The sequence below is a fragment of the Podarcis vaucheri genome, assembly GCF_965113315.1.
Source record: "Podarcis vaucheri genome assembly, chromosome: 10".
NCBI lineage: Eukaryota > Metazoa > Chordata > Lepidosauria > Squamata > Lacertidae > Podarcis > Podarcis vaucheri.
The window spans coordinates 69,762,910-69,781,105 of record NC_138748.1 but is presented as its reverse complement, the minus strand read 5'-3'; the positions used below and the strand labels follow the sequence as shown (position 1 = coordinate 69,781,105).

General features: G+C 46.6%; 1 protein-coding gene across 1 annotated transcript; it reads left to right on the top strand.

Annotated features, from left to right (window-relative positions):
* Positions 1-5,385: 5,385 nt before the first annotated feature.
* On the top strand, positions 5,386-17,940 carry LOC309541357 (carboxypeptidase A1-like; the record flags this gene model as incomplete). The annotated part of the gene is made up of 11 exons (XM_082239161.1): positions 5,386-5,450; positions 6,649-6,730; positions 6,968-7,102; positions 7,838-7,936; positions 9,780-9,881; positions 10,436-10,537; positions 12,403-12,513; positions 12,645-12,735; positions 14,610-14,809; positions 16,396-16,480; positions 17,611-17,940. The coding sequence occupies 11 exons, from the start codon at positions 5,386-5,388 to the stop codon at positions 17,796-17,798; spliced, it is 1,260 nt and encodes a 419-aa protein (XP_082095287.1). The 3' UTR covers positions 17,799-17,940.
* Between the last annotated feature and the right edge of the window lie 256 nt (positions 17,941-18,196).

Below are 18,196 nucleotides of genomic sequence, written 5' to 3'. Positions count from 1 at the left end.
GGAATTAGCCAATCACGCGGCACCCATTATGTAAATAACGTATATATAGCTAGATGTTTTGGGGAAAGATTCATTCATTGCTACTATAAGCTGAATAAAGAGCATGAAATTCACACTCAACTCCAAGTATATTTCAATAGGTGTGTGCACAGGTTTCTAAGCAGGGTACAGTAAAGTTATGATAGACAGGAACAAAATAGTTAACCACACCATCAGAAAGCTTTTTAAAACACCTGTTGAAAGAAAAAGAAGCGAGTATTGTAGGTTCAACAGGGAGTTGGGCTGCTTGTCTGGTCTCAAGTGGGAGGGAGTTCCACAGAACTGGGCGCCCAGTACTGAATGAATGGCTTCTGTGCAACTGGGCTGTGGGGGATCGTTAATAGTGACCCCCCCCCAAAAAAAGTCCTCAGGGATATAAGGAAGTATCCTGGACCCCAGCTGTTAAGGGACTTGTAAATTAATCCAGTGAATGCAATATTATGGGCACTGAGGTCTGAATTTGGACTCAAATGCAATATTTGATTTGATTGGTAATTATATTTCTATGCTGCTTTTCATTCAGCTGAATCACTAATAATAATAATAATAATAATAATAATAATAATAATAATAATAATAATAATTAATATGATAGAACATAATGGATCATCACAAATACAGCCTAGAGAATAATTAACAAATCACCAGTGAAACAATTACAATATGTAAAACATTGTTAGCAAAACAATAAATAAAAAATTAGCTAAACAGCACAATCACAGCAAAAATCCTATTACAGTGGTGCCTCGCAAGACGAAATTAATTCGTTCCGCAAGTTTTGCCGTCTAGCGAATTTTTCATCTTGCGAAGCACGGTTTTAACGGTTTAACAAAGTCGCAAGACGTTTTCGTCTTGCGAAGCAAACCCATAGGGAAATTCGTCTTGCGAGGCAAATCGAAAACGGAAAAACCTTTCGTCTAGCGAGTTTTTTGTCTTGCGAGGCATTCGTCTTGCGAGGTACCACTGTATATGATTAACAAATCAGTACGTTTATAATCTATAAAACAATATTAACAACATGAGCAAAATAGGAACCAAATAATAAACTAAGCACACACACTCTCCACCCCCATGACTCAGAATCCTTCACTCTGTTCATTACTGAAGGACAGTCGCAGGGCATATTTAATAATAAAGCAACAAACAGAATTATAATGCACTTAGAGCAGAAGAACACACAGAAAACAAACTACGTTGCTCCACAATTTGCTCCCAGGGCCCCACAAGGCATGGGGCCATGCCAGATTTTAGGGTCTATCTTATCTTTCAAAAGCAGTGCAAGTTTTGAGGTGTTTCACAAACACCCAGTGTCTGAAGCTTTGGGTCTAGTGCAGCCTTTCTCAACCTGTGGGTCCCCAGATGTTGTTGGACTACAACTCCCATCTCCCCTAGCTAGCAAGGCCAGAGCTCAGGGATGATGGGAGTTGCAGTCCAACAACATCTGGGGACCCACGGGTTGAGAACCGCTGGCCTAAGGCATGGGTAGGCAAACTAAGGCCTGTGGGCCGGATCCGGCCCAATCATCTTCTCAATCCGGCCCGCGGACGGTCCAGGAATCAGCGTGTTTTCACATGAGTAGAATGTGTCCTTTTATTTTAAATGCATCTCTGGGTTATTGGTGGGGCATAGGAATTCGTTCATATATTTTTTTCAAAATATAGTCCCGCCCCCCACAAGGTCTGAGGGACAGTGGACCGGCCCCCTGCTGAAAAAGTTTGCTGACCCCTGGTCTAGTGCAAAGATGTGGGACCCCTGCGGTCGGGACCAGCTCAAGATAAGCCTTGTGGGGAGCTGCTTCTCTCCCGCCCCACTCCCAAATATAATGCAGATAACTACCGTAGATTCAGAATAGGGGCTTCTGGGCTGCACTGACACAAAAGCCTTGCCTTGCTTTGCTGCTTCTTGGGAGCAGGGTGAAAAGAGGCAGCGAGGAGAAAAAAGAAAAGGAAAGAAGTGAAGCGTGGAGAAAGAGAGAGGGGAGTTTTCCCGATTACACCGGTTTATTGGGCCCCACGCCTTTTAGGGGCCCCGCGACAACGGATCAATACAATATTGATTTAATATTGATTTGATCTTGGAAGAACACGACAACCAAGCTTTCTTCGTCCGGTGTTTTGTGTAATAAAATTGGTTTATTAAAATGGTTTGTTGGTAAAATAAAAACACGTATTAGGAGATAATTTGAGAGGTGAGGCCCCTCCCCTGATTTTGACTGCCTAGGGGGCTCCGTACAGTTTACTCCAGCACAGGAGAGAGATGAATAGGGGAGATATGGGACAAACTGCGTCCTGTATTGCATCAACACAGGTCACAGCATTTTACACTCAAATAAGGGACAACCCTGTACAGTGGTACTTTGGTTCTGAAACTTAATCTGTTCCGGGAGTCCATTCGACTCCCAAAACTGTTCGAAAACCAAGGCACAGCTTCTGATTGGCTGCAGGAGCTTCCTGCACTCAATTGGAATCTGCAAAAGCTGCGTCGGACTTTTTGGCTTCCGAAAAACGTTTGCAAACGTTTTTGTGGCGTTCGGGAGCCGATTTGTTCGGGAATCAACAAATCAACAGCAACTAGCCAGATGCCACAAAGCAAGCCAGGAAGGCAATCGATTCCATGGAATGGGGCTGAACTCTGGAAACTCTCGTGCTCCAGCTGTTGCACGTTCACCACACAGACTTGTGGCAAAGGGTTGCGATCGCCTTTGTCTCTAGAGTGCGGGGGGCTGCCGTTCGTCCCAGCTCTGAGCTCTGCAGGCCTCTGTATCAGTGTACGAAGTCTGTGGTCTCCTGGGGTACCTGACAACCCAGACTGAGGGTTGGCCACACACCACAGCCTTCTGGTGAGGCTCGGATGCTTGTGAACCAGCAGCTTGGATCGTCAACATTAAAAAGCTGTAGCTTTTTCTAGGATGGAGATACAGTGCCGGGAAAAGTGTCGGCTGCAAAATGATTGTTTTTAAGAGAGGGTCCAAGGCAGGCTACTCAAAGGAAAATAGCTCAGGACATTTATTATTAATAATATTATTATTATTATTAGGTAAAGGGTAAAGGTAAAGGGACCCCTGACTGTTAGGTCCAGTCGTGACCAACTCTGGGGTTGCAGCGCTCATCTCGCTTTATTGGCCGAGGGAGCCAGCTTCCGGTTCATGTGGCCAGCAGGACTAAGCCGCTTCTGGCAAACCAGAGCAGCGCACGGAAACGCCGTTTACCTTCCTGCCGGAGCAGTACCTATTTATCTACTTGAACTTTGAGGTGCTTTCGAACTGCTCGGTTGGCAGGAGCTGGGACCGAGCAGCGGGAGCTCACCCCGTCGCGGGGATTCAAACTGCCGACCTTCTGATCGGCAAGCCCGAGAGGCTCTGTGGTTTAGACCACAGCATCACCCGCGTTCCAATGATGATTATTATTACTTTCTCTCAAAGGAGTCCAAGGTGGTGTATATGATCTAATCCCAAAGGTTAACATTTATTCTGGCACAGAATAGTGTTAGTGGCTAATCTCTCTGTGTCCTTCCCTGGTTGCAACAGCTGCCGAGTTACTCACTAGAACACGAAAAAATGTACCGTAATCTGTGGAGGACATCACATATTCACTTTGACCCGAGAGACTATTAAAATCCCAACGGAAGAAGACTGGCTTATGTAGATGGTGAAATATGCTGAGAGGACAAAACTAAATTACAGGACAAAATTCTTGAAGAATGGAATTACTTGGTAGAATTTCCCCCTGACCTGTCCTGTATTTTGCCCAATCAAATGTGTATACCCACCAACATTTATCTGATGAAAATAAGTACGTCCTATTCAACACAACATATTAGATATACGATTATAATATCATTATATTATATTATTATTATAATTATGATATGATAATAACAATTATTATTTATTATTATTATTCAGGGTCCCTTCCAAATTATGATTCTTTGTCTGTGTTCCACAGTGGAGATAGATGGAAATAATAATGATATGCCTATTATTTATACCTCACTCATCTGACCGGGTTTACCCAGCCCTCCTGTCCAACATACCGTATTTTTCGCTCCATAAGACACACCTGACCATAAGACGCACCTAGTTTTTAGAGGAGGAAAACAAGGGGGGGAAATATTCTGAACGAAACAGTGGATGTATGATTTTTGTGGTTCATGTTGTGGCCACAGACATGATATGTGATTTGATGGGGAGTTTGGGGTAGCCCAATGCAAAAATCCTGAGGATCCATGTGGATCTGTGCTTTGCGCCATTGCGGCCCCACACAACAGTGGGTGCGGTTTTTTTGGTGCAGGCTGTAGCCATGGACATGCTATGTGATCTGATGGTGAATTTGGGGTGACCCAATGCAAAAATCCTGAGGATCCATGGACTTTTACCTCCCCCCTCCCAGGCAGCCTCCTTTATCGCTAGCTTCCCTTATCTCCCTCCCGATCGCTTGCCGATCAGCTGCTTCCTTTCAACACCCCCTTCCCTCTTTCTAAAAAAATGAGCACGATCTGCTTTTTGCCTCTGGGCAATTCGGCTCCAGGGACCACACATTCACTCCATAAGACGCACAGACATTTCCCCCTTAGGAGGAAAAAAGTGCATCTTATGGCGCGAAAAATACGGTATATAAAAACATAATAAAACAGAGAGCTGTCTTCATATGGTTGGAAAACTCCATCCCCTCCAGCATTTCTCCAATGAAAATAGGGGCGTCCTAAGGAAAGCGGGACGTTCTGGGATCAAATCAGAAATGGCTTCTGTAAATTCGGTAACTCTGGTTTGAATGGCACCTTTTGTCCATTTCATTGTGACTGGCGTCTGTTTTACAGAAACCCCTTTGCTGTTGTTTTTTTGGCACACACAAAAAGCAGCGCATAAAATCCCCAAATAAATAAATAAATAAATAAATAAATAAATCCTACACCCATCTTGGAGCACCTTCAACTACAGGTGTGTGTGTGTCTGGGAGGTTAATTTGGGTCACAGCCTGTTCACATATCCCCTGGCATGGATCTCAGCAGGGTCTGAAGCCCTCTGCTCTGTTTGAGCTCTGTGGTGCGGATGATTCAACAACCCCTTGGTATTGCACGAAAGCTTGGCAGAGACAAAAGGAAACTTTAGGGGTCCCCAACCGCCTCGCTTATCAAGGCAGCTGCTACCTTCCCCAGAACATCAATCAGGAAAAGGGGTTGGAAGTGTCAGCCCTTTTCCCGACGGAGCTGTGGGAAGGAGGGCGGCTGGCGGAAGGCTGGTCCCTGTAGCTGCTGGCCACGCTCCAGCCAGCGTTCACACTGTGGATGGAATATAAGAGGCCTTGGGGAGGCACCCCAGTTCCTAGTGGCTATCCCGTCTTGGCCAAAATGAGGAGTCTCCTGTGGTTTAGTGCCCTGGTGGCTGTTGCGCTCAGCACCGAGACCTTTGTGGGGTACGTAGACACAAGCTCGGGGGGGGGGGTCCCACATCGTGATTTACCTAGCTCCACTTTCCATCTCCAGGTAGCAGAAAGAGAGACAGAAAGAGACAGACAGAAAGAAAGATACAGATAGGTAGCCGTGTTGGTCTGCCATAGTCAAAATAAAAAAATTCATTCCAGTAGCACCTTAAAGACCAACTAAGTTAGTTCTTGGTATGAGCTTTCGTGTGCATGCACACTTCTTCAGATACTGTACACTGAAACTTCTGTATCTGAAGAAGTGTGCATGCACACGAAAGCTCATACCAAGAACTAACTTAGTTGGTCTTTAAGGTGCTACTGGAAGGAATTTTTTTATTTAGAAAGAAAGAAAGAAAGAAAGAAAGAAAGAAAGAAAGAAAGAAAGAAAGAAAGATAGATAGATAGATAGATAGATGATAGATAGAATAGTCCAGGGAAATGGAAATGCATGACTTGTTGTGTGTGTGTGTGTGTGTTTGGGTTTTTTTTTTTACTTGAACCAAGCTGCAGCTAGTTCTGCATTTTATTTTATAGCTTTTGTTTTCCACATTTCATTTCATTTTTTGTTTATTTTTTGTTTCTTATATACTGTGTTTCTCGCTCCATAAGACACACCTGGCCATAAGACACACCTGACCTTTCGTAAGTAATAACTGAAGGAGCAGCTGTGTTGGAGGCATTTATTTGATATCTTGTGCTCTACGCCGGGAAGGTTTTCTGTTTTGTAGCTTGATGTGAAATTCTTTTTGCATCTACTGAAGAAAACAGCATTACAGCGGAACCTAGTGACGGAACACAAGTATTACAGCTCTAATTTAGATCATCAACTAAACCAGGCATGGCCAAAGTTGGCCCTCCAGATGTTTTGGAACTACAATTCCCATCATCCCTGACCACTGGTCCTGTTAGCTAGGGATGAAGTAGTCCTAACACATCTGGAGGGCCAACTTTGGCCATGCTTGAACTAACGGGTGTATATTGAGCATTGGGGAGGTGGGGCATGGAGACACACGTTCCTCTGTCCCATTCCACCAGTGCTGCCTGACTAGACAGCCAGCAAGCACAGAAGCCCGTGGGGGGAATTCAGCTAGCCAGCCACAGAATTACCACCACGTTTATCCTTCACGAAAGCCCATCGTCAAGTGTGCTATTTGACGGCGGCAAAGGCTCACCTAACTTGTCTCTGCAGTCACCAGGTGCTGAGGATCTTTGCTGCAGATGAGTTCCAAGTGGAGAAGGTGAAGGAGCTGGAAGCTTTTGAGCATCTTCAGGTAATGCCTTGGAGCAGAGATGCAGGTGGGGTTGTTTATCTCTGTTCGATGTAACACCCCGTCATGGACTGGTTGAATGCAAGGTGTGCTGGACCCGGGGGTAGCCCAAACCTGACTCAATATAAGGCAGCTCCCCAGGTTCCAAAGCCAGCGAGGCAATTCTTACATTACTGCACCACAGGAGAGATTGCAAAACAGGCCATAGACATATATTAAACTAATACCTTTCTCCTCCAGCTGGATTTCTGGCGCCACCCAGTTCACTCCGAGTTCCCCATAGACGTGCGTGTCCCATTCGAGAGCCTCCAAGGAGTCAAGGTCTTCCTGGAATCCAATGGCATCCATTATTCCATCATGATCCAGGACCTTCAGGTTAGTGACCTGCACAGGTGACAAGGGAAACTGGTGCAGGTGTGCATGGCCTGCAAAGCAAGGCCTGGCCCACTTCTGTCCTTCAAGACCTCACTTCTACCACCGTCTAATGGTAGTTGACCCTGCTGTATAAACCTGTGTGTTGTCAGCCCTGAGACCTGACACCAGGGCCAGCTGCAGGTTCTTGAGGGACCTCAGGCAAGCCTCCCCTCAGAGGCACCTCTCCCTGACTGAGTCTGCCTTCTCACCGCCACTATCATTCTGGAGACAAACCTCTTTAACCTAGGCTGTGTACACACTACAACGAATCCTGAGCACAGTAGTTTATCTATCACCAGCAACCCTTAACAAACTATGGTGCCCAGAATTTTTTGAGCGGGGAAAAGTGTTTCAAGTGTGCTTTAAAAGTATTATGTGTATGCTGTCCAAATCATTGACACCTCAGATATATGCTGTGCACACACTCCTGTTTCCACTGGGAGAGTTCAAAGGCTTTATTCATGCAGGAGCAGGAACTATTTGAAGGTTATAAGAGAGAACCACAAAATGGCTCAGCTTTTAGGGGCAGAGTTAACTTAGAGATTTCACAAGTAAGTGCTGGCTAGGTTGCTAGACAAACCATGGGCTCATGTGGTTTAAAGTAATATGTGCATTAGCTACAAACTCAAGAAAAGGGAGTGTGCTTTTCTCCAACAACCCCCACTCCTCCCTGACTCTTCCCGTTGTCCCTTCCAGTCACTGGTGGATGAGGAGAAGCTTTTCATGTCCCGCCAACATTTTATGCCCCGGTCGATTGAGACATTTAACTATGCTTCTTACCACAATTTGGATGAGGTGAGTGAAATAAATGCATACTTGTTGTAACTGCAAATATCCCATTTCAATGTGATTATTTTATATGGGGAGCAAAAACATGGGTTTAGGAGAGAGGGTAAAAATATTTTCCAGCTAATGCTTTGATAGCAGAAATACCAATCACTTTTTGTTGCTGCTTTAGGTACATTTCTCTCCTGTTTATTGCTTCCTGAACTTGTACGTAATCTTATTGGATGGGATGGGATGATGTCATGACTATGCTATATCAGGGCTAGGCAACCTAAGGCCTGGGGGCCGGATCCGGCCCAATCCCCTTCTTAATCCAGCCCGCAGACAGTCCTGGAATCAGCGTGTTTTTACATGAGTAGAATGTGTCCTTTTATTTAAAATGCATCTCTGGGTTATTTGTGGGGCATAGGAATTTGTTCATTTCCCCCCCCCCAAAAAAAATATAGTCTGGCCCACCACATGGTCTGAGGGACGGTGGACCGGCCCACTGCTGAAAAAGGTTGCTGACCCCTGTGCTACTGTATATAGTCAAACAGGTTTGCCAATGTGGGGACAATACTGAGGGTTAACCAAGCCACTTGAGAGCGAGGGCATTGCTTCCTGGGCTCATCACTTCACCAGTCCAAGCCAATCAGAGACCACACAGTGAATAGGATGTGTAAATAGCCAATCAGGGGTGGTTACATCGTGATATCACCTCGGGCAAAGTCAACTGAGAGAGCAAGTGAGCGAGGGCAATGGTAGTGGATAGGTGGACATTTTTGCAAGTGTTATCAAAATGTCATCAAACAAGGGGGAAGCTTTTCAAGCTGCAGAGGATAGTCCAGAGGGAAAGAGTGCAGAACTGGCTCACCCACCTTGAACTCATTGAAGGATATAAGTGGTATATAAATGGTAGGTAAAGGTAAAGGGACCCCTGACCATTAGGTCCAGTCGTGGCCAACTCTGGGGTTGCGGCACTCATCTCGCTTTACTGGCCGAGGGAGCCGGCGTACAGCTTCCGGGTCATGTGGCCAGCATGACTAAGCTGCTTCTGGCAAACCAGAGCAGCACATGGAAACGCCGTTTTCCTTCCTGCCGGAGTGGTACCTATTTATCTACTTGCACTTTGACATGCTTTCGAACTGCTATGTTGGCAGGAGCAGGGACCGAGCAACGGGAGCTCACCCCGTCACGGGGATTCGAAGCGCCGACCTTCTGATCGGCAAGTCCTAGGCTCTGTGGTTTAACCCACAGCGCCACCCGCGTCCCTATAAATGGTATATAAATGTAATAAATAAGAAGAGATAGCAGCTGTCATCACTGGGGTGTGTGTGTGTAGTAATGGTCTCTCTACTCTCTACTCTCTACTCCACGGCACAGGGTATGTGCAAGGTGATTTAGCCCACCCCGCAATTTAATTGACTAACATTGCAATGTAGAACACAATGTGTTATGTACTGAGTTGAATAGGATCTAAAAGGCAGCAGTCTGATTGGTCCTAGAACAATAGGGTCCAGAATGCAGCAGTCTGATTGGTCCACAGGAGCTACCCAATCCAGCTCCAGGTGGAAGTGAATTTGCAACCTGATCGGCCTACAGGTGAATCCCGGAATTAGCCAATCAAGTGTAAAAATGTATATAAAGCAGACATTCTGGAGGAACTTCAATTCCTCCTCACCACTATGAGCTGAATAAAGAGCATGAAATCCACTCTCGACTCTGAGTATATTGCACAATGGAAAATAAAGCCCCCATTTCAGGGACCCCTGGGGTCTTGATGGTTGCTTTCTTGAGACAGAATTTCAGAACACAGACTTTTACTGAGACACACATAAACACACTTCACTCTAGCCCCCCCCCTCTCCACTAGATCTACGATTTCATGGACCTCCTGGTGGGAGAAAACCCCAAACTGGTCAGTAAAATCCAGATTGGGAAGAGTTACGAGGGCCGACCAATCAACATCTTGAAGGTAAGTCACTTCTGGGGCATTTGGACAAACAAACATCAATTTCCACTCCTGAACTCCCACATCTCTAACACATACGGATATAATGTGTTAATATTTCAGCCTTTAAATATTGGGTCTCCAACATGGCACCTGTGGGCACCCCGACTTCTTCAAATACTTCCTTCTGGCATTCAATGGGACCCTTGTCCCTCCCAATTTTTATGTTTTGAGAAATTGATTTCTGGGAGGTTGGTTTTTGGGTGTGCCCCCCCCCCGTTGTTTCGAGAGTTTGTGTGTGTTTCAAGCACCACCGATTCTCCTTCTGTGAAATGGTCATTTTGTGGCATGCGTAACATTTTCTTAGATTTTTCAAATGTGCTCCCAGGCTCCAAAGAACTGGGAAATTGCTTTAGGGAATTATGGGGTTTAACAAAGTGCTCAGATTTATGGGCCTGGATGCTACGATGCCACTCTCAGTAACTGGCATTCATAGGGAGCTTGCAGGCCCATCAGACTTTGAGACAGCCTTGCGGAGAAGGTAGGAATTCAGATTTCTCTTTCTCCTCTTTCTGCAGTTCAGCACCGGGGGAAGCAACCGGCCAGCAATCTGGATCGACACTGGCATCCACTCCCGAGAATGGGTCACTCAAGCGAGTGGAGTCTACTTTGCAAAGAAGGTAAGGTAAAGGGACCCCTGACCATTACGTCCAGTTGTGACTGACTCTGGGGTTGCGGCGCTCATCTCGCTTTATTGGCTGAGGGAGCCAGCGTACAGCTTCCGGGTCATGTGGCCAGCAGGACTAAGCCGCTTCTGGCGAACCAGAGCAGCACACGGAAACGCCGTTTACCTTCCCGCCGGAGTGGTACCTATTTATCTACTTGCACTTTGACGTGCTTTCGAACTGCTAGGTTGGCAGGAGCAGGGACCGAGCAACGGGAGCTACCCCGTCGTGGGGATTCGAACCGTCGACCTTCTGATCGGCAAGTCCTAGGCTCTGTGGTTTAACCCACAGCGCCACCTGCGTCCCTTGCAAAGAAGGTATTGACTGCAATTTAGTCTCAGAGGCACACATTTCATATGGAGGAGGAAGGACTCAGAGCTCCATCGGCAACCGCCGGCCAAGAATGAACCGCCCATGTTCAGAGACGCCACTGCTGTAAGGATTTCACAACTTCGTGGCTGCATATTCATCACTGAAAGCACCCCTCTCAAAGAATCATGGGAACTGTAGTCTCCCGCTTAGAGCTGCAATTCCTGGCACCATCATCAACTACAGTTCCCAAGATTCTTGGGTGTGGGTGGGTTTTAAATGGTGTGCCTGCACCCACATGTGTCCATGTACTAGGGGCACAGAACCCAACATCTTCAGAATGTCATTGTTTATTTTCTGCTAGAAGTTTCTATTCCTCAAGGCTGCGGAGATAGACTTGGTGTAGAATCTCAGAGGGGGCACCAGGATTCTGAGAGAGGAGTGCAGCTTCCATGTCTTACATTGCCTTGGTCTCTTCCCATGGAAATCCAGAGTGAAGCTGGCTATCAAAAAGTGCAAATACATCCTGGTTGGTTTATATTTATGCCAGTCACAGGATTCAAGGCTTCCAGACCTGTTTGATCTCTCATAAATTATTAGTTGTATTTATTTATTCATTCAGATTATATCCCGTTCTTCCTCCTGAAGGAGCCCAGAACAGCAACTGACATACATAGGCAACATATAACGAAAATAGTATTATATGTTTTGAACTACTTGAACAGATGGTTTGATTTACTTGCATGCTGTGGTGTTTATTGATAGGATTATATTTATGGGAATGCTGATTGCTAATTTTAACGCCTTCTTATAATTCTGAGCTCCCTTGAGCTCAGTGGTCCTGTCAGAAAAGCAGTATCAAAATAATAAATCAAATCAAAGGTCTTCCGGAGAAATTGATCTCATCTGCAGTTGTGCTGTCCTTCTCCCAACCATAGCAAACATGTTTATCGTCTAGAGTAGATGCTCACTACTTAGCAAACACAGACTAAATTGAAAAAATATATTATTTATTTATTATTATTACCGCATTTATTACCTGCTTTCAACAGCGGGTCCCAGGGTGGGTCGCAAGAATGTAGAATTCAGAATTAAAAACAGCCCCAGAACAGTCACAAGAATAGGGTGGGTCCTGAAAATGTGCCTGTCAGGTGTCAAGTGTCAAGGTGGTGTAGTGGTTAGAGCACTGGCCTGGGAACTCGGAGACCAGGGTTCAGATTCCCCCACCTGACTCACTGGATGACCTAGGGCCAGTCGCTCCCTCTCAGCCTAACCAACCTCACAGGGCTGTTGTTGGGATTAAATTAGATGGTGGAGAACCATTTATGCCACCTTGAGCTCCTTGGAGGAAAAAATGGTGGGTTATTAAGGAAATAAAGGAAAGATGGACAGAAGTCTGGAAACGAAAAGTGTCTTTGTCTTTTTCTGAAGAAGCCAGACACACCTCTGTCTACGAATGATGACGGACTCCAAGGCTCTGTCCCTAAGCCCTTCTCTTTCATCCTGTTCAGATCCTTGATGGCTACGGCAAGGATGCCTCCCTGACCTCCATCCTGGACAACTTCGACATCTTCCTAGAAATTGTCACAAACCCAGATGGGTTTGCCTTCACCCACTCCAAGGTATTTCTTTCCCTTTCAAGCCTCTGTGTTCAGAATGAAGCTGGTAGATTGAATTACCACCAACCATTTAGCTTCAGAAGCAGCTCTGGAAGTTCTGAACTTTGTTGATGGGCCTTTCCTGGCTGTTGCAGAACCGCATGTGGAGGAAGACAAGGTCAAAGAACAGCGGGTCATCCTGCATCGGAGTAGACCCCAACAGGAATTGGGACGCAGGATTTGGAGGTAAAGGCTTGTGCTTCCTCATCCCCCACCCTGATGGGGAGGCGTGTACCTTTGTGAGGTCGAGCGGAATATGATTGTCTGAAGGGATCCAATGCGCCATGGCAAATGATTTGTTGTTGTTTAGTCGTGTCCGACTCTTCATGACCCCATGGACCAGAGCACACCAGGCACTCCTGTCTTCCACTGCCTCCCGCAGTTTGGTCAGACTCATGCTGGTCTTTTCGAGAACACTGTCCCACCATCCCGTCCTCTGTCGTCTCCTTCTCCTTGTGCCCTCCATCTTTCCCAACATCAGGGTCTTTTCCAGGGAATCTTTTCTTCTCATGAGGTGGCCAAAGTATTGGAGCCTCAGCTTCAGGATCTGTCCTTCCATTGAGCACTCAGGGCTGATTTCCTTCGGAATGGAGAGGTTTGATCTTCTTGCAGTCCATGGGACTCTCAAGAGTCTCCTCCAGCACCAGAATTCAAAAGCATCCATTATTCTGCGATCAGCCTTCTTTATGGTCCAGCTCTCACTTCCATACATCATTAAAGGTAAAGGTAAAGGGACCCCTGACCATTAGGTCCAGTCGTGACCAACTCTGGGGTTGTGGCGCTCATCTCACTTTATTGGCTGAGGGAGCCAGCGTACAGCTTCCGGGTCATGTGGCCAGCATGACTAAGCCACTTCTGGCAGCGCACGGAAACACTGTTTACCTTCCCGCTGGAGCGGTACCTATTTATCTACTTGCACTTTGTGCTTTCGAACTGCTAGGTTGGCAGGAGCAGGGACTGAGCAACGGGAGCTCACCCCGTCGTGGGGATTTGAACCACCGACCTTCTGACTGGCAAGCCCTAGGCTCTGTGGTTTAACCCACAGTGCCACCCGTGTCCCTCCATACATCATTACGTGTGCCTAATTTGGGATGCTGACGTAGGGTGGAGCACTACGGTAGAGCACACATAGGTCATTGTTTCAATTCCAGCCTCCAGTTAAGAACACAGGAAACATTTGTGGGATCAGGCCAATGCCCCATCTAGTCCAGCATCCTGTTCTCATGGAAGCCACTGAGATGCCTGCTGGAAAACCTCAAGCAGAACCCAACACCCTTGGGGATTCCTCAGTTGGTTCCTTCCACCATTCTTCTGTGTCCAACCATTCACCATAGTCAGTTTCCTGTCAACTCATGATGGCAAAATGCAAAACTTCCAGCCCCAGACTCCTAGACTGGAGCTAGAGTTCTCCAACTTGGGTGGCCATCTGTCATGGAGGTTTCAGTTGAGATTTCTTCATTGCAGGGAGTTGGACTAGATGCCCCTCAGGGTCCCTTCAAACTCTGCTGTTCTATGATTCTCTACCAAAAATTGAAGTGTGCGTGATTGGGAGGATGCAGTGCTTTTTTCTGGGGGTACGCAGACACCTAAACCAGCAGTTCTCAGCCTGTGGGTCATCAGATGTTGTTGGACTACAACTCCCATCATCCCTGCGCTCTGGCCTTGCCAGCTAGGGGTGATGGGAGTTGTAGTTCAACAACATCTGGGGACCCACAGGTTGAGAAAGGTTGCCCTAAACATTTTGTGAATCTTTGCACTTTTGTCCATTTACTGTATTTATTTCTCCTGATTTGAACTAAAAAATTGTGATTTTCTTGAGTCAAAATGAGAGTACCCCCTAAACATTTTGTAAGAAAAAAAGCACTGAGGGGATGAGTGAGCCATGATATTGGTCTCAAACCAACATTTAACTGTATCGCGTAGACCTGCCCTTATCATTTCATGGGTTTTTAATGTCCAAACCAGCAGGTTATGGAAGGGTTGCATCACCAAAGTGCCTTATCTGAATTGTTCCTGGTCTACAGCAACCAATGAAACAGTGCTTTTTTTGTGCATTACAGAGGCTGGATCCAGCGGGAACCCTTGCACCGAGACCTACCGTGGACCCTACCCTAACTCTGAGCCCGAAGTGAAAGCCATCGTGGACTTTGTGAAGAGTCACGGCAACATCAAAGCCTTTGTCTCCATCCACAGCTACTCTCAACTTCTCCTTTATCCTTATGGCTACACCAGCAAGAAAGCAGCTGATCAGGCAGAGCTGGTAGGATTCCATGGCTCAGTCCCCTCCCTTAGGGACGCGGTGTCTGTAAGGAACCAGCAGTAGACCCCCAGACTCCATGGCTCAGTCCCCTCCCTTAGGGACGCGGTATCCGTGTGTAATGAACCAGCAGTAGACACCCAGAAGGGACAACTTGTGCCGCTTCTGCTGAATCCCCATTTCAGCTAACTCCACACCCCAACCCAAAAGGCTCAGCCTTTGTAAGATCAAATCACTCCTCCACCTCACCACTCAACTGGAGGTGTTCTCCAATGGACTTCCCGTTCCAAAAGCTGGAGAAGGAATCCCAAGCTATCAGGGAACCGTCTCCCATCACTGATAAAACCTCAGCTGGCCATTCTGAACTACAGTGGTACCTCGGGTTAAGTACTTAATTTGTTCCGGAGGTCCGTACTTAACCTGAAACTGTTCTTAACCTGAAGCACCACTTTAGCTAATGGGGCCTCCTGCTGCTGCCGCGCCGCCGGAGCATGATTTCAGTTCTCATCCTGAAGCAAAGTTCTTAACCTGAAGCACTATTTCTGGGTTAGCGGAGTCTGTAACTTGAAGCGTATGTAACCCAGGTACCACTGTACTAAAAAGCTGTCACTTCTGACAGCAGCTGAATGAAACCCAAAGTGATGGGGCTGTCTCTAGTGTGACCTCTTCAGTACAAAAGAGGGGTAAGAAGGAAGAGAAGCACACCTGGGAGACAGAATATATGGTGTGTTTTTTCTTGCGAAGTACCACCAAAGCAGGAGGCCATACAAAGATAGGGACCCCAAGCATGAAAACATTTCCTGTAGAGAAAGAGGAGCTGGCCTAGCACAGAAAGGAGAAAACTGTGTAAGGAAAAAGTGCAGAAATTAAAATACAATGGTACCTCGGGTTAAGAAATTAATTCGTTCCGGAGGTCCGTTCTTAACCTGAAACTGTTCTTAACCTGAGCTAATGGGTCCTCCCACTGCCACCGTGCCACCACCGCACAATTTCTGTTCTCATCCTGAAGCAAAGTTCTTAACCCGAGGTATTATTTCTGGGTTAGCGGAGTCTGTAACCTGAAGTGTCTGTAACCTGAAGAGTATGTAACCCGAGGTACCGCTGTAAAGGTAAAGGGACCCCTGACCGTTAGGTCCAGTCGCGGATAACTCTGGGATTGCGGCGCTCATCTTGCTTTACTGGCCGAGGGAGCAGGCATACAGCTTCCGGGTCATGCGGGCAGCATGACTAAGCCACTTCTGGCAAACCACAGCAGCGCATGGAAACACCGTTTACCTTCCCACCGGAGCTGTACCTATTTATCTACTTGCACTTGGACGTGCTTTCGAACTGCTAGGTTGGCAGGAGCTGGGACAGAGCAACAGAAACTCACCTCACTGCGGGGATTTGAACCACCGACCTTCTGATCGGCAAACCCTAGGCTCTGTGGTTTTAGACCACAGCGCCACCCGCTGAAGGGGGTCAATTCTCTCCCCACAAGCCTGCATCTCTTAGGTCACCTTTGTTATGTAGCAGTTCTCATCCCACACGTTTGACCTTTCTAGATCTCACTTTTTCTTCCTCTCCTTCTGCCCCTTGTTCCCTTCCAGGACGCTCTTGCTCAGAAGGCAGTCGAAGCCCTTACTTCTCTCCATGGAACCAAATACAGATATGGCAGCATCATCACCACCATCTGTAAGTGACCAAACTTGTGAAAACAAATGTGGTCCTCCAAGCCGCCAGGGGGCAGTCAACAATTTCGAATTGAACTCTACCTTCTCTAAGAGTACAGTTTTCTATGGAGGTTGCAGTATTGGTGATGCTCCAATGCACATCATAGAATCATAGAATTGGAAGGGACCCTGAGAATCGTCTAGTTCAACCCCCTGCCACGCAGGAATAGGCAGCTGTCCCTTACGGGAATCGAACCTGCAACCTTGCCGTTAGCACCATGCTCTAACCAACTGAGCTATCCAGGTGATATACCATCGAACCCATAATATGCTGTGCTACTTGAAGACTGGCATGGCCAGTTGTAGATGCAGCAGTTGCTGAGCACAGATGAGCAGGAATCAGGACAGAACTGGTATTTACAGTATACAGTATGGTCTATTCACAAAATATGGCTTTCCTGGACATAAGTCTTTTCTACAATTTTTTTTAGGCCAAATGCAACAGCATTCATTTAGGCTACGCCTGCAAGATTCATATGTGGCTGCTCTGTACGGGTGGAAAACTAGAGATTCCTGTGTAACGCTTAATTTGCTGACATTTTGCTAGGAGAAAAGAGGTTAGAAGGAATGTGTGGAAGGGACTTGGTTGGGGAGAGATGGATTACAGAAGACCCAAGAGAGAAATTCCCATCTTCTGGATACCAGAAACATCTGACTTTCTCTGGCTTTGAAAAGCTTCTCTTAAAAGCCTCTCATCCATAATCCAGGTTTGCTTCATAACCATGAGGCCTAGAAACCCACTTGCTGTTTAGAATGTTGAACGCGCTTCTTAAGGCATCGTGCTTTTATTATTTCTGCAGTCAAATGTATTCCTAGATAAGATAGCAAACAACCCAGAGTCCCCCCCCCCCAGCAGGTGTGTTGAACTGGGTCCAAGCCTTATGTCCAGCTGAGAACTGCTTGGATGCTAAGCTATGTAGCAAAAAGGATTAACAGAGTCTACCCTTTACTTTCAACCAGAACCCTAATGCTGAGTTTCAAAGCATGCACAGGACGGAAATTAAACTATTCCAGACGGGAAGAGTAGCAAGAGTTGTATAGAGGAGATGTGATGCGGCTATTTTCTTTTGTGTACCCATTTCCTTGATCTAGACCAAGCAAGTGGTGGAACCATCGACTGGACCTACGAACAAGGCATCAAGTATTCGTACACCTTTGAGCTGCGAGACACGGGCCGCTACGGGTTCATGCTCCCTGCCAGCCAAATCATCCCCACCGCTGAGGAGACATGGCTGGCCCTGATGGTCATCATGGAACACACACGAGATCACCCCTATTAGAACCAAAAGTAGGAGGCTGTCGTCTCAGGAGACAACTTTGCAACCAACACACAGGAGCCTCCTTGGTAATAATAAACGCTTGGAATGAGTACAGAAGTAGCTTTTCCATTGCCTTGTTGTTGTTGTTTAGTCATTTAGTCGTGCCCGACTCTTCGTGACCCCATGGACCAGAGCACGCCAGGCACTCCTGTCTTCCACTGCCTCCCCCAGTTTGGTCAAACTCATGCTGGTCTCTTTGAGAACACTGTCCAACCATCTTGTCCTCTGTTGCCCCCTTCTAATAATAATAATAATAATTTATTATTTATACCCCGCCCATCTGGCTGGGCTTCCCCAGCCACTCTGGGCGGCTTCCAAAAAAATATACTGTACTACATCAAACATTAAAAGCCTCCCTA